Genomic DNA, 17,733 nt, shown 5'->3' with positions numbered 1-17,733 from the left:
AGTTTTGTTTTCACCTGTGGTTGAGTTTAGTTTTTAACTGTGGTACATTTGACCACTGCTTAACTGCTGGTTAAGGTTAGGCATTAAAAAGTGATTAGGTACCTTGCTGATAATATTATGCATCCCTACTCTTTGGTTTGGTGGATGGGAGGCTACTCTGTGTAGATGAGAAAACAGAAACACAGAAGTGTTTGCTCTTGCTGACCAAATACTTTTCACACAGGCTGGAGGCAGAGAGAGAGCGATTAAGACAGGACACGCCTGCACTGTGCGAAGCTGTGTGTGCGCCTTCTATACTCGGGAACTGCATTTCTAACAGCAAAGCAACTCTTGTGTCCCTGGTCAGTCTTTGCTATTCCATTTGTGATGACGGAACGACAATACAAGCGAACTGCAGAACCTGCAGGAAAAGAAGGGGGGGGGGGGTCATCAGGACTCCTGTGGTGTTACAGAAGCTTTCCAACAAGCTCAGTCTGTTTTCATTATGAGAAAATCAAACCTTAATCCAGACCTAATCTTGTAGATTATTAGAGTTGGGTGACAAAATGAACTTTGGGATTTATTAAATGCCAAAGAGCAGGAGACAGAGCCATCACAGTGACATTTGAATGGGAACTGAATGTACAACAACACTAAGTCTCTCTGTCTTAGTATAATCTCCTCACACTGAGGCATTGTTGTGCACATTAATCACTGAATGCACAAAACCATTTGAGCAGTGAGGTGTTGTTCACGCACAGTCATTAAGTTATTAAATCAAGTTAGGCCCTGTGGTTCACTTCCTTATCTGAAACACTTCCCAACAGGCCACTCCCTGAGTCTTCCACCTGCTGAGAGTGCAGGTTTTATGACTATTCATCTTCTACACTTCACCTCAGCGGGGAGCAGGATCTGCCTCCGTCATTAGTCTGTCTGCACTAAATAAGCTTCCATTCATTCAGCAATTATATCTACAGGCGAATGCTTGTGTGTCTGGAATCATTAAAGACAAAATATGCATCTCAGAATTGAAGCACGCAGACGATCCTGTTGTCGTCTGAGTGGGATAAGGATAAGGATCGCGCAACTCAACACCTTTCATTCACATTAGTGGACACAGGAAGGAGCGCAGACTGGCAAGGGCCGTAGATGTAATCGGAACATGCGGCATCACGGAAAGTCAAACAATAAATTATTTATTAAAGTCAAAGTCTGCCACTTTACAAAAGTGTAATCTGACGAAATAACTCAAGCTCTGGAGGTAAACTGAGAAAGTTCAACTTAAAAGAGATCAAACAAGGTTAGTGTGAAGAGTACATTGGGTCACAATAATACAGCACGTCAAGCCAAGAGACATCAACATGTCAGGGATGCTAAAGTCCTCGACAGTCCACCTTTCTGAGCAACTCCTCTCTTCAGTAACATTGCAACCACAAGCATCAGATCAGACTGACGTTTCTGGGGCAGCGATATGTGTGTGTGCGTGTGTGTTGGTGCATGACTGTGAATATGCCTGACTGAGAGGTATACCTCAAAAACAATAGAGATACTAGGGATTGGTTCAAAGAAGTTAATGTAGTGCCATAATAATGTGTTTGCAAGTTTTATTGTTACATTAGAAGCCACACTTTTTCATCATATATAATGTAATAAAGTAGTACAATCAATTTTATTACCTCAATGGCAAAAGCAGTAGTATTCTGTGGTCTGTTATTTCTGCAGATCATTGCTGTGTATAACAGACCGTTGCTATGGGTGTGGTTCTGATAACTGTGAAAAAATCGCATCCAGTTCACTAAATATTCACTATTAAATATTGAATTGACTCCAGTCTGGAGGATCTGACATGCTTTCCGACAATAATGCATGTTTTCCATCCATCATAATCGTAACAATAACTTTTCATTGACAAGGTGTAGCTGTATGCAAACAAAAGACATGGAGGGAAGTGCATGTATAGTTAAACCAAACATTCAAGAGGAAGAATAAGAAGATAAAAGAATAAAATACAGTAACTTTAATAATAAATATAAAATGCTTACATAAATACATTTTTGTTGCGGTTTAAAACTGTGCATTGAACTTATCTTTTCTTAGACAATTCCATAATCTTGTTGCAGAATTAATAAAAGCTGAACTGCTTATTTACTCATTTGTTTGAATGGTTTATGTTCAAAAAACAAACACCAGAGAAGCTAAGAGTCCATGAGGGATGATAAAACAACAAAGATGCGGCTGTGTAATCTGTTGCCAATCCATTTAGAGCTTTATAAACAAGAAAACAAACTTTAAAATCAATCCTAAAAGATGCCGAGAGCCAGTGAAGCCCGGTTAAAACTGGGGAGATCATGTTCTTCCTTAGCTGGACATGAACACTACAAAAATATTTGGATGTATTCAAGTCTGAGGAAATACACGAGTTTAACAATTTGTGTAATTGCTAACTGTGTCAAAATACAATTAAACACATTTGACATGAGCTATTAAGACGTCGTTTTGTTGTCAGACTCTGTTCCAGAGAAAAAGAAGACGGACTGAAATAATGTTCAGAAGGGGCAAATTATCCTGAAAACGCAAGAATTGAGAGAGCAGATGCAGTTGGCAAACAGAATGGCAGGTCGCCCACACACACACACCATACGGCCCAGCAGGAGGAACACCCCAACACTGGCACAGACGATGAAAGGCACACGGGCACAAGTAGGCATATACAAGTGTGATCATGGACTGTACAGATACACGTCAATATCATCATCATCATCCAGTCCTGTGTCGGCATGTCTGTGTATACATAGATTTAAATAGATGCACGCCTTTCTCTTCTTGTTCATCATAGCCCGGCAGGGAGTGTCCTTCTGACACAACATACTACAAACCACATTATCCTCCTCATCCCTTTCCTCTGTTGCATCTCCCCCCTTCTCTGCTCCATCTTCCTGCAGGCAGAAAGCCTTTCTGCTCCCAGACTTCCCTCTTTGCTCTATTTTTCTTTCCTCTGGGTTCATGCAAGGAGAAGTGACAGCACTGTAGAATTACTCTTTCTAAGTATGCTGTCCTGTCTTTGCGTAACCTCCGTGCGCTGCAGAGCTATGATTCACTAAATTACTCATAAATATCAGGGCTCTAGAGTGCACCAATTTCTCAATGGTGCAACCAAAAAATATCAGAGGTCGCACCGGCGCGACCAGCTGTTAGAGGGAGATACATTCTTCGTGACTCTTAAAAGTCTTAAAGCTTGTTCCATACTCCAGAACAGAGAGATCTGTTACCCGAGGTGACGAGAACACGAACAAAGTTCGTTTCGGCTCGGATTTTTTAAAAATGTTTTAAATGTTCTTTTTTTAATTTTTAAATGTGTGTGCAGAACTCATACGGCCCTCTCCCTGCGGCGCAGACAGACGTTTCGCTGCAGAACAGCAGAAACCGCAGTTCAGGTGAACGTGCAGCGGAGGAGCAGGATTTGTTGCTACTATGCAGGTTTTGCTAATTTGCTGTTGACCTGAATGAGCGATGATAACGAGCCGGTAATGTTCAGGGAGGGGGCGAGACGTGCTCGTAGCGTTAGACTGAACAACAGGTCTGACGGACAGTGTTATCTGACATGCGTGGTTTCATCCATGAAGGCTGATTCACTCTGACTGACAGCAGTCAGCTGGTTTTAAGGAGTTATAGTACATGGTTACATGATGAACGCCCATTTAAAAAGTATTGTTATTATCCTGCTATAGTGGAGCATTGTCTGCCAATATGATATCTGCATACAGCTGAAACTGTAACAGACAGAATGAAAAGTCTGTCAGCTGGAGCTCAGCTTTAGAAAGAGAGGAGACACAGGAGAAACTGAGGAAGAGAGGTGAGGAAGATGAGAGAAGAGATACTGTAGCTGCATTAGAAACGTGTTGAAGAAAACTAAATATACACTCAACAAAAATATAAACGCAACACTTTTGTTTTTGCTCCCATGTTTCATGAGATGGACTTGAAGATCTAAACTTCATTCCAGATACACAATATTACCATTCCTCTCAAACATTGTTCATAATCTGTCTAAATGTGTGATAGTGAGCACTTCTGCTTTGCTGAGATAATCCATCCCACCTCACAGGTGTGCCACATCAAGATGCTGATCTGACATCATGATTAGTGCACAGGTGTACCTCAAACTGCCCACAATAAAAGGCCACCCTGAAATGTGCATTTTGTTTCTGCTTTATTGGCGTGATGCGGTGCACCTAAATTTTGTGCCGGTGCACCTAAGAAAAAAAGTTAGGCGCACCAGTGCAACCAGTGCAAAAAGTTAGTCTAGAGCCCTGAATATTATAAAATAATGGTGATATATCTGTGGCAGGTTAGTGATCTGCAGACAGTCTTTATTAATTAGCTGTCTTCTAAACAATAGTTTATCTTCTACTTGTTTGCATTATTTCATGATGAACTGATCACAGTGAGCTAGCCAAGCGTCTAATTCAGCCCCAGGAGATGACTTGCAATTACCAATGCTGTATATATATATACTCCCAGCCTGCCTTTTTCTTGATATTACAGTTCCCTTTTTTAATACTTGCTCGTGAATCTCTTTTGCTGCAAGTCTTTAAACTTCGCTCCCCTCTGAAAATGTCAGCACGAGCACGTATTAGCACTTTTCAATTTCCTCATATTAAAAAAGAGAAAATGAATTCTTATGCATGCATGACCTACTTCAATTAACCAACATTTTACAAGGAAGTTGGACATAATTGGCATACTAATGAGCAAGATTTGTGCTGATAGAGCATTTGTGTTTATCTTCCAAAGATCTTCCAAGTTTTAATTACACTCCATAGCAAATGTATTGGTTACACTCTGGAGGATGTTTGCTCACACTCATAATTTATTAGAAGTTTTTAACTTTATTAGCACTATCCCGACTGTTAGCTGATACTCTCCAGTAAATCTTCTCAATCTTCATAATTACTTTTTCCACCTTTCCTCTCCGGGTCTTTGGGGTTTATTTAGGCAGAAGGTGTCTATCATTGTCAGCCTGCAAGTAGATTTTAATGAGGTGCACTGTTAATAAGTGAAAGGAAGCTGCGCTCATCACACATGCTGTGCGCAACAAATACAGTAGATGTGAACCCACATAAATATTACATATTAACATGTTTTCTTCAGTGAAGCACACAGAAGAGGGTTGAGGACACCGCTTATGTTTCCTGCTGCTGTTTTTATCTTAAGAGAAGAAATATAGCTAATGGTTACTCTGTGACATCTCACACACAACTTCCTGATTTAGCAATTAAACAAGACAAATTCTCCCCTTAACAGTTTTGTAATGAAGCTGTCAAAATAAAACGTTCCCTGTTGAGTTTTCTCTAGTAAACAAAATAGCTTAACAAGGATGTTCAGTAAATGTGTTGCCATAACATGCAACTGCATACACAAAGAAAAGTCTCATTAAAGGAATCAGCACCACTTTCCAACAATTAGCAGTGGAATAATTAGAAGTCATCAGATGAATCATCTTTGCTGTAAGTTTTTCAGATTTTCGCCCACTACATGTGTTGCAGTGCAGACAACAAAAGTGCCAGCTGTGTGAGGCAAATTGCTTCTTTATTGGCCCACCGGCTTTAAACCTTTTAAAACTGTGTCCCACCCACCGCTGTGCAGCGGCCGGTGCCGCTGTAATAGAGGGAGGCATTTGCAGAAGTCAGCTGGTGGCTGTGCTGCTACGCGGCACCCCAGTGAGAGTGTTTTTGGTTAGGTGGTCATTTCTGTAGTCACGAACTGGATGACGGATAATGAGGGCATGGAGGAGGAGAGGAGGAGAAGCCGAGTGTGTGCCTCACGTGCTTCCCTCAGCCTCGGGGATGGTCATGCAAAACGGTGCCTGTCACACTCAAAACATTTATGTGTGCAGCATTTAGGGGATGTGTTATGTTTTCATTTGCACACCCTATCAACAGCACTAAAAAGAGACCGTCTGGCACCAAGTGAAGAGGTGTAAACATGGCATGGATAACGATAACAAAATATAGAAGATGAGTTTTCCACTGCAGTTTTGGCACAGCAGGCATTTGTTTACATGGTATTTTCCCAGAAAGCCATGCAGTGTTAAGGAGCCATAAATAACTTCCTAGTGAAACCGCCACCTCCCAGTATTTTCTGTTGTTTAAAAACCATATAAAACTCTACTATGATTCACACACAGTACTCTCAAATTCCCCAAAATTAACTAGCTAACATTCACCATTATGTAACCAGGCATGCAACCAATAGTTGCAGATTGCCATTTGATATCTGTAATTAAATCAGCAGCTTATATAATCACTCACATTTTCCAGCTGTTCAGGCATCTGAGATTTTCAAGCTTATTGATTTCTGATAATTACACAACAGTATGATTTTTCATGCACAACAAATCCAATCTAAACAAAATGCACTAAACTTTTTATTCCTACACTAAAGTTTTGTGCCAGCTGCCTTCTGTGCAGTGACACAATTGCTGGGTGAAGCTTGGTAGAAAGTAGTTCCTACATAGAAGTACCATCTAGTTCCATTATAGTGGTGAGACAACTCCAAAATAGGAGATATTTCCTTTTAAAAAAAATGTCTGACTGACTTCTGAGCAATCCATTAATGGCATTTTAAAGAAGTATCTGCACATTGGTCCACTCTATCAGAGCAATCTGTGTGGAATTACCGTAGGCTGTCAGTCTGTGACATCTGGTCAGCCTAAAGTAATGTTGCTTACTACTTAACAGTCAGACAGATTGTGAGTTTTGACCGCAAAGCAGCCTCAGTGTGTAGTGGCCTTGCATAATCAAAACATAATCCAAAGAGCCGATCTGTCCCTCTGTGGTTAATGACCCCCAGATAGACATGTGTCTTTTAATTGACCTCGCTCACTTACATATTGAACAGAGGTGATGGCAAGTTAATTCACTGTCTCTGCGACACGTGTTGGTGCACAGAGCTCGAGCCACTCTAAGCTGTAATCTGTGCTCTGTGTGCGCTTCGGCATTAACGTGTGCAGAGATTTGACATTGTGTAAGCTATGCTCTGTAGCCGGAGTGTTTAGCATGCTCACACAGCTGTTTCTGCAGGTCGGAACTAAAACTGAAATGTAGGCTAGGGTATATTATGTCAGGCGATGCTAATGCTGCCACATCGCTAAAGCCTGCATGTAGAAAAAGGGACGTGAATATTAAAAAGGCAGTCGAACACATGAAGGGAGTAAGAGGGACAAATGTCCTCAGAACTGTATCAGGACAGCGTCTGCAGCATTTCAGTGTACAAAAACAAGAAGCAGGCAGCAGAGGGAGGAGAGGGAAGGAACAAGGGGTTTGCCATGTTTCAGCTCACCAACTGTCAATGTGTCAGTGATCCAGAGACTCAGCCCTTTTCATCATTGTCGTGCTCTCTCTTTCTCACTCCTTTCTATACAGGTAGACAGTAAGCAGATGACAGCCATCTTGCCTTTCGGTAAGTTTGTCTATGTGGATTCTGGTACATGGTGAGTGACTGCATGCTCCCAATCATACCATAAAGAAGATGTAATGTAATGTTCAGTGACGGAGCAGCAGAGGAATGACCACTCATGCAGGTGTTTGTGAAAATGGGTCCAAGCCTTTGTAACTCTCCCACTTTCACTGTGGCAACTGTCCTCTCAGCACCACACAGCCATATGTGCTGCTGATTAATTAGCTGAAGTCACCCACACACATGCACAAATCCTGACACACACACACACAGTGACAAACACACTGCTCATCCAAAAGAAGTTAAAATTCAGTTTTGTGAGAAGTAAACCTGAGCCGGGCCTCCAGTGATCTCAGTGACGATCTGCATCTGAATTACAGATTATAAGTTATTTATAGCAGCATACTTTGGATTTGTGTGAGAAAATGTGTCGTTTTTTAATCTTGTAAATCCTCACTCTCCTCTCCGTTTCTCAGAGATATCCCCATTTTCAGAGGCTAATGATGCCTCTCACTGTGCTTGTCATGCCAACAGTGTAGGTTGCAGTAGAGTCAGAGTGTCAACAGGTCTGAGCACTGATGACTGCTGTAATGGCGAACTGAGTGTGGAGGGACTATCTGACAGTACATAGATGCTTAATGAGGAGCTTGTAAGAGTCTCACCTAGAGCAATGTGACCTCGATGGTCACAGTTAAATTACATCAGTGCAGATTGAACAGAACAATGAGCTGTATATATTACAGTGAGTGGCTGAATAAGCTACAGCTCCTCAGACTGTATAGCACACCGCACTGTAAGTTTATACCAGGAAAAAAACAGCTTGAGAATTCAAATATCTGGCAGCTACAGCTTGGCAGGACACCACAGCCGGGAGGAGAGGCTTTCACATGTGAGCGATACTGTTTCTGAAGACTGACCCTCTTTTATCTTTAAATGTTTGGTATTAAAGGATCGTTGTTAGTGTATTTTATAGACTGTATAATAAAAAACATTCTGGAATAGAGACAAAATAATAGAGGAAAATTTTGATTCTGATTTTAAAAAATGTTTAAAAAAAACGGGTAATTATGACTTATTAAATTAACATTTGAAAAAGATTAGGATTATAATTATATTACAATATTATAAATAATTATTTTAGTGACTTCAATTTAAGCAGTTTTAATCTACCAAAAACAGACATTTTTGGAGCCATTTTAAGTCTTTATATATCTAATTCATTTATTTATTTCATTTATTTATGTTCCTTTTCCATGAATATATGAACAATGTGCAGCAAAAGTAAAATAATAATATAAAATCCATGACACAACAAACAGGCAAATGCTCTTAATAACAATGGAGGAGATTAACAGTGTAATCTCAACGGACAGAGAAATCAAATCTGTCAATGGAATCAAGTAAAATCAACAAAAAGGAGAAAAACAAGGACATTTTTAGGGGGTTTGATCTGGTCAAAGATCTGGGCCTATTATGGACATGTTGTGAAACCTGTATTGTTTCTGTGTAGATGAGTCACCTTCATTCACTGGTTCCAGAGTGATCCTTGACTGATAATAGAGCACTTTATACCACCTACGCCTTAATGTGCTGAATGAAAAACACTGAGAGAAAGAGAGAGGGAGGACTTTTCACTCAAATGCTAATGTAAACATCTCTCCGTCTTCTCCATGCCGGATCAAAGCGTCTGACAGCCAGATGACGCCATTCACACACAGATCCTGACACAAGGGTCACTCGGCCCACAGTGCAAAAAAAAGGGGCAGAGGGTGTGTGTGTGTGTGTAAGAGTGAAAGTGACAACATGTGTGTTTCCATCAGTGTGTGTGTGGTATCATACTACCACACACACACATACTGATTCAGAAGCTGAGGGGCAGAGATGGAGGAGTGTGGATGGAGGGATGGTGAGAGGGAGGGATTGTGTTGGTGAATCATCGTCACTCCGCTCTGAGACCGGACACTGAGCAGATCGTTTCTCTCCTAAGCATTAATGCATTGAGATGTCTGAATCACAGGTGTCACTGACACTGAGAGACACTGGAGACATGTCCCCACCACCTTCTGAAATGCCCTAGTTACGTTTTTTATTAGTGTAATTTGGAGCCATGTGCTTAGATATTGATATTTACACCTTGTGTGTGAGTCATGCTTGAAACATAACCTCATATATTGTTGTGAGCCTGGCTGGCTGTATATTTTAGGTGTGACATTGAGCTGTGGAGGCCTTTGATGTGCCGTTAGTCTTTTTTTCCCCTTTCCTATCAAAGTCATGCCACTTCACCTGTCAAAAAACTGCATATGTTAATTTTTTTTTCATCTTTTAACCCTTTAGTCTCCACAAAGGGCGTATTTTCATCACAAAGACACACCCTTGGTGTTAACGCACTTATAGTCACGTGGCCTGTGTTTTTTTAGTGTGTGGCAATATGACTCCTGTCAGGTCTGCAGTTCTTTGAAACTTGACTGTGCACAGAAAGTGTTTTTGATTGAGCGTCAGAGATGTCGGAGTGTGAGTAGTTCCTGTATCATCATTTGAAATTCAAAGAGGTTCGGCCCCACAGTGCTCCCATTTCACTCTGTGCCAAAGCAAGTCGATAGATAATTGGCACAAAAACAGCTGCACCAAAATTCACAATGGACACTTGAAGCCAGTAATGTAGGTGTGTGTGTGTGTGTGTGTTAGTAAAAGAGAGATAAAAGAGAAATATGGCTGAGTGAGGAAATGCACGGGTGAATAGTCAAAAAAAGTAACTCAGGAGTAATACATGAAATGAGCAATGAGACGTGTAAGACAGCAGACTGACTAATAACTGCTAAATCATAAACTGAGATGATGAAAAGCCAACGCAGAGCAACAGAAGTTAATACATGCATTAAAGAAAAGGTTTCAATAGTGTGAGACAATGCAGTCATTAAAGATTTGACTCTCATTTGTGTGGGTGTGTGGTGATGATGTCTTAAAATTCATTAGCACTTCTTACAGTTTGGTGAAGCGGGAGCTTGATTAGAAGCTCTTTTTTTTGTACAGAAGAAATGAAGCACAGAGAAGTCACAGAGGCTGCGCTGGACCTCCGCTCCTTATCTAACCACGGACGCGTCACATTTGTGCCCAGCATGAAGAGGAAACTGAGGGTTGGCAACATGGGTCGCGCTTGTGCCACAGAAACGGACACAAGAACAAGGAATGATGACGGTGTGGAATAAAACAGGGGCTGGTGCTGAACTTTTAAAGGTCCATAAAAAAATCAATATACTGATACACTGCAATACTCACTTATAATACATTTTTTAATAGGGGGAGTGTCAGGAGGTTTAAATGTTCAGAGTGTATTGATTTCTTAATATTAAGTCAAACAACAGAAGCTCTATCATCTTCGGATGTGAGCGCCAATAAAATACACTGACTGGAGCCGATGCCAGGCTTGTACAGCAACAGTGATTTAATACAAAGTGTGTTGTTTTGTTTTTAGCCTCACTTGATCCATCACGTCTGATTTATTGTTGCACTTATGTATATTGATAAAATTATCGACTTACATCTGTGTCAGGACCCTTGTCGGCTCCAGGACAGGAGAAGCTGACAAACTCATGGCACCGCTTGTGGACCACAAAACAGCACACTGAAAGAGAGAGAGAGAGAGAGAGAGAGAGAGAGAGGAGAGTTTTACAGTAACAGCTTATGACCCATCATCGTGTGATGTTACACACTCGTAAAGTGCACTCAGCCACTAAATGTGCTTCTTAAGGAAAAAGACAGACACAAACACAGCAGCATGATTTTCTTACACACAGCTAAGGCACTGGATTTTTTTCATTTGTTATGACTCTCCTTCACCAGTTATCATCCCATTAAATATCTGTTATCACCCACTCACAATCAGTCACTGCGATTGTGTTATTATACCATTAAATGCCTATTATCCAATGATCGGTATCATCCTATCCAATTGCTATCATCAGTAATATACCATTAATAAATATTTATCAACCAGCTGTTATCATCCCATTTAACGGCTGTTATCATGTGTGATATTATCCTAATGAAAGGGAACATGATCGATTGTTATCATAGTTCGAATGCGATCTTTTCCTCATACTTGCTGTTTTGTTATAGTGTCACCGTTTAATTTTTGTCTCTTTTTTTGTTTACATTTCAGGCAACAAGAAAAAAATAAGATTATTCCAAGACCGCAAATGGCAAGACTTCGTTTTCTGGGTAACCAAGGAAACAAGGTAGCATTTATACGTTTCACACAACAGCATGAGATCACCATCGTAATCTCTGTCACTTTCTGCACTCATCAGAATAGATGGTGGTGACGGCATGGCCCAGCCTGCCATAGTTACACCACAAATAACTGCTAATAATACTTCCATATTGAAGAGATGAAGGGAGTAACAGAGGGAGAATGTACATTTTTATCAATCAACCTTATATGGACACAAATCTGTGTGCACCCACACCAGAACCCACACACAAAAAAAATGTCAACAGTCTGTTGGGAGTGGTGCCAGTTGTATCACTGTCTCCCACTAAAGTGGGATACGCCTGCACCAAAGTGTCATTCAGCACCTGACGCTGCTCTAACGTCAGAGACGCTGGCATTTGCAATTGGATAACGCCGCAGATCTGGAGGGAAAAGCAAAAACTGTGGACATCTGTGGTAGCTAGAACAGAAGCTGACTCTCTCTTTCTGTGCTCCCAACTGTATTTTTCATTGCCACTGTTTGAAATCCCTCATTCTTTCTTCTCTCTCATTCTCACACAATCTGTCTTCTTCTCCCATTGTCAAGCTGGCTGCGTGTTCATGTGCACTTTCGGGCTCTTGCGCCATCGTATATGTGTCGTTTTTCTGTCTTAAAACCCAGCCAGCCTATTCACAGTTTGCCAGACAATCTGATGGGCATTGTTTAAACGAGTCAAATGAGCCTGGATGTCCAAGAAACAGCAGGGGTTTCAACTGTGCATGGAAAAAGGCTGTTCTGTTGTTCTCTATCATACCACTCGGTTAATTAGACACATTGATGGAGGAAATATTCATTACCGTTTTCAGCACAATGATGCCTTATTTCAGCTTTTTCTGGAGTTTTTCTGTCTTTGGGTTTTGTGCATCATGGATGGATATTTCCTTGCTGCTGCTGTAGTGCTGAGCCAGAGCAATGTGCGGTATGAATTCATCTCGTTGAGTAATAAAGACAAAATGAAGCAGAAAGAAAAGGGAGGGGGGTAAAAAGCGCAGCAAAATAGCAACGCGCAGTGATTTATCCCTGCTCACAGATGTCGTGTGAGCCATTTGTCATTTTCATAATATATAAAAAAAATGGAAGCAGGTTTTCTGTACAGGTGTAAATATGGGGTAGTTTGGCTGCAGAAGAAGATTCATTTCTTCCCAGCATGCACACTGATCCAAGCCACAGTTGTTTAAATACAAGAGGGCTAGTTAAATGGACTATTGGCTCTTTGAGTTCCACCAGCAGATGGACATATGTTAATGGGTCGAACTGGTTTATCTTTTCTGTTTAGGATTTAGATCTAATGAATAAAATACAATTATGGTCATCTATGTGCACATTTCTAAAGGTTTAAATCTTTTTAATTATTCATATAATACATAATCAAGTTGCTTTCCCTTCTTAAAAGTGAAAGAAGAAACACGGCGTTGAAATCATTTCATGTAACAGTGTTCAATCTCATTTTCTGACTGATGTGTTTTAGCGCTGACCTCAAAACATTCATTCGCACTTTTTATCCACCTCCAACTCACCCCGAAGTCAAATTTTCATTCCTCTCATCCCACATCCTGCCCACTTAGCTGTTAGTGAAATTAAGAAAACATTTGCTTACATGAAAAAGGAGCGTACAAAACACTGTGCACATGTTTTCATCTTCGTGACACGTAGTTTTACTCAGCAGGATTAATTCAGAGTGCAATCATCAGGTTTTGCTTTTTTCTCTCCTCAGCCTGCTTACAATATGTGAGTCACTGGTGTAATGGCGTCTGTGTAGTTCTTTCTCTCTCCTCCCATCCACAAGCACTCTTTACACCCTCTGCCCCACGCCCACTCGGCCATCCCTGCCTCCTTAGTGCTGGTATCAGACCACTTTGGGTATGTTGGAGAGCTGAGCAGATCCAATTGACTCTGATCCCAGTTCAGAGGTGAAGGAGGGGCTACTAAGCTGTGTATAAGTGGAATGGATAAATCTCTGTGTGTGTGCGTGTGTCATAAAGCTTACTTACAGAGTGACAGAGAGTGTTTTTTGTATAATCCTTCGCGTTGACTTTCATGCACATGCACACACAATGATACGCAAATAAATCTCCAAGCTATCTTAAGAAAGTGGGAGCCAGAGACTGAAGCACAGGGCCACTCTGGGAGATTATGGAAGGATACATGCAGCCCTATAATCAGGAAGGAAGACACAAAGACAGCACACACACCTCTGTACATTCTCAGCATGAGCTGAGGAGACATTCAAAGAGAAACATACCTGATTTTGAATCAGGTTTGTGTAGAAAGAGGTGTATAAACAGTACCCCTTCGACCCCAACCCCTGATATTATATAGCAACAAAAGCTGACCATTGCAGTCTGTATTGTTATGTCTTTAGGTAAAAACAGTCTGTAATCATCTGCCCTCGAGATGACAGATGGTCGTGTTACTGCCGGGTGGCCAGGATGGCACATCTGGCCATGAGGCCATGATGTGAGTGTGTGTATGCAGGCCACAGAGGAAGATATATGGTTAGTGTTAGCCAGTAGTTAGCATAAAGTAGTAGTAGTGATTTGTCCATAAAATGGCACAATAATCAATAATAATGCAAACAATCAGCAGCATTGAAATTTTCCACGTTTTGAGGTCAAAGTATGTTAGAATTACACATGGTGTCCATTTACTTTTGGTTACAGACCCTGGAACTATCAACATTGTTTGCTCTCTTGGTGAGAACTGCCTGAAACTATCCCTTTAAATTTCTTCATGCTCTCCTCATAACGAGGGACTGAATAATTTTAATGCCACTATAATAACTCTGTGGCATGACTCAGGCGCTGGGATTCGACTGGGAAACTCAGTAGTAAGTAGTGTAGTTGTCTCCAGATGGTTTCGTCCTCAGAGGGAGAGCTGTGTGAAGCAGTAGGAGCAGAGGTGACACAGTGACATACTGTATCGTCAGGGATATTATGATTAATTACTGTGGGCTTTGTTTCAACAGCCTAATTGCATAAGCACAGAGATAAGGGGCTTTGGCGCTGCAAAGCAGCTTACAAAACATTTGTGTGTGCCGAAGGTGGAAGCATATTAAACTCTTACATTCAAATGCATATGATATGCATTGTGTTTTTTCCCCCCCCCACACATAACATCACATCCCTATCTTCTCAACAGTGATTCGTTCAAGTGTGTGTATTTAGCCCTGGCTAATCTGGCGAAACGATAATCTACCGAGCCATTGTTAATAGAATTATGTTGTGCTGCTGCCGCCTGGCAGGACACCTGCAGCATGGAGCCAACTCAATACCCTCCAGACGCATTTAATCGATGCAGTACCCCTGGAGTGCATCCGAACACAAAACGGAAGCTTTGATCTGACAGCCACAGGAGCAATAGTGGGAAGATGACCAATAAAAAAAGCTGAGAGAGGTGAAACAAATCCACAGGGTTTTAGTGTTTCGAATAGAGTAAGAAATGTTATTATCTACTCAAAAAGGCACTGTACTCTAAGAGGCAGTGAAGTTGGGTCACAGAGAGATGAGAGAGAAGAGGAGAGGAGAGAGGAGAGAGGAGAGAAATGTTGTCCTCTCTTGGTTATTTTTAGGCTCAATTCTGACCAGGGCTGGAACAGTGTGTACCAAATCACACTGTGGCATAGAGTTGAGCAAGACATTTCCTCCACACCTGGCCGGTGGTACTATAAATACACAGGCGGCAACCACTGATGCACACACCCATCTATGTGCAAACACAACAGCACCAACATGCAGGTGAATGATGAATGAAAAGCTATTCCTGTCACAAGCCTGTGTAAGTAGTGAATGAGTGTGGTGGAAACAGGTGAAAGATGACCACAGAGAGAACTGTACAATGGGCCCAGAGATGTGCTGTATGCTGCACATGGCAGAGGGAAGCTGCACTGTTAGCCTGTGTCAAGTTCTCGTCAAATTTTGATGGCGTTCAAAGGTCAAAGAGAAACTATATCTATCTGTTGTTTACCAGCCTGATTATTTCCACAAGCCAACTGCTTTTACACTGGAGTTTAATATACATGATTTAATCTGGACTACCAGCTGAGCCCTACTCTCTCATTTAATGATGTTTGATTGATGATGATCTTTCATCTGATGAAATCATCACTGATCTCCATTCACCCTGTCCACACTACGTCTGTCAGTATCATCACCAAGAGAGGCAACGTACAATAAAAAAAACTTTGTGTCCAGTTTTTAATAGTGCGACTTCTGACCTCCTGCCAGTGAAAGTGTGACAGAATGACAGATCTGACATTGTGATAGTCCCAGATCACATGACCCATAAGCCCCACACGTCTCTGGAGAATAGAGGAGATGGACGGCTAGCAGCCACGGAGGACTGCTGCAGTTGACAGTGGTCACTGAGACCCAGCACAGCAGCGGCCTTTCAACATTATTCTGTGCAACACATTTGATATGACTTGATATAAATTTATGAATCAAAATAAGCTTATGAGTATGTATTTAATGAGTATGTATGTAAGCAGGAAAAAAAGGAGAAAATTGTGTGAAAATACATCAGACACAGAGTCACCTTCAAATTCTGGTCTAGAGTTACAGACTGTGGCAACACTATAGCAGGCTAAATTGCTTTGGTACATCACAATATAAGTCTCTGTCCTTTTGCCGCCCCCCCTTGGGAGACGGAGTATGCGCGATATATGTACTGTCAAGCTGCGTCTACCTGCAGACGGAAGAGATGAACAGAGCTGGAGCTACAACAAAGGCTTGGGAACTCAATTTCAGCTCAATTATGCATTCTCTAGCCACATAAAGGACAGAGAGACAATCAAGACACGAGCACAGACTTAAGAGTGAATGCGTGACCTTGAAAGCAACAACAAAGCTGTTAACAAAAAAGCACTGATGGACTGAAAAGCAAAAAGAAGTAGAGGGTAATGGGTTCAGAAATAAAAAGATAAGAGAGATAAGATTTGAGCAGAGCATCATAATTATCCTCCGTGTGTCACAAAATCGATCAACTTCCCCAAGAAGTCATTTACGAGCGATTGTCTCCATCACCACAGCGCCTGTGCATGTATGCATATTTTAATTGTTTGTGTGCATACACTGTATAAAACATTTCTGCATGTCAGCGGGGAACTGCAGAGAACAGGCCTCAGGCAAGGTTCGGCGCAGTCAGGATGCTGCTCAGCTTTTAACAATGCAAAACAGAACACTTGTCTCGATCTCACTGAAATGCAGCATTTCATATACAGTAACGGAGACATAAAAGGAGCATGTGATTGGCAGTCAACACGCGGGCAGAGTTTATATGGCGTTCAAGGAGAAGTTGGCCTTGTCATTTCACATCTCAGCCATAGGTGGCTCCTCCTCCTCGTCTCCATCCACACACACCGCTGCAGGATGACAGGCGAGAGGAGTTATCACCTCGGCTCTCTGCCTTCTGAGATCTGTGTTTGATTATGCATGTCTGGATGGCTTGTTACAAGCAGCCTCTTCTATACAGAGATGCCATTATGCCACCTCTGCACACACACATGCGAACAATGGCCAGTGAATCCAAGCAGACAAGGGTTTGTGTCCAGTCTTTTACATCTTGACTTTTTCACTTTTACTTGGTTAGGTTTAAGAATGATGATGGATTAAAACAGATCCTTTCCTATTAAATCGAAAAGATGATGCATCAAATTGATGGGCGAAGCTTCTCCACCCCCAGAGCAAACAGTGTTGTAGCTACCTGAACACTGGCTGCTTCGTACACTGCTACTGTCATTTTCCTGTCCGGTGCTTCCAGATAGACTTTTAAAGTCACATGTTTGCACAGATGACCTGTGTGGTAAGTCCCACCGAGGCTTAAAAGCCATCACCATTGATTCCATCTCTGTATTTTCCGCAAACAACAGCGAGGTGGAGTAAAGGCACAGTAAAGTGGCTACAGGAGCTATGATGGTGTCCCACGGGTACAAGTCTGCCTTCTTGGACATTGTGGTTTGCCTTTCTCACATTCCCATCATAGAAACATCTGATGGGGGGGGGGGGGGGGTTCTGCTCCTCCCTTTCAAACCAGAAGCTAAAAAAAAGTC

The 17,733-nt window shown here is 41.6% G+C and overlaps 1 protein-coding gene across 4 annotated transcripts in view; it reads right to left on the bottom strand.

Moving 5' to 3' along the window:
- Positions 1 to 17,733, bottom strand: part of prkcab (protein kinase C, alpha, b) — a 73,289-nt gene that overhangs the window by 37,966 nt on the left and 17,590 nt on the right. For all 4 annotated transcript variants that reach the window (XM_028411507.1, XM_028411505.1, XM_028411506.1 and 1 more), the window contains exon 3: positions 10,977 to 11,059. In XM_028411507.1, coding sequence (XP_028267308.1) covers positions 10,977 to 11,059 — 83 coding nt within the window. The remainder of the gene's footprint in view (positions 1 to 10,976; positions 11,060 to 17,733) is intronic.

Source organism: Parambassis ranga, chromosome 8 (genome assembly GCF_900634625.1).
Source record: "Parambassis ranga chromosome 8, fParRan2.1, whole genome shotgun sequence".
Classification (NCBI taxonomy): domain Eukaryota; kingdom Metazoa; phylum Chordata; class Actinopteri; family Ambassidae; genus Parambassis; species Parambassis ranga.
This window is presented reverse-complemented; position numbering and strand designations above follow the sequence as displayed.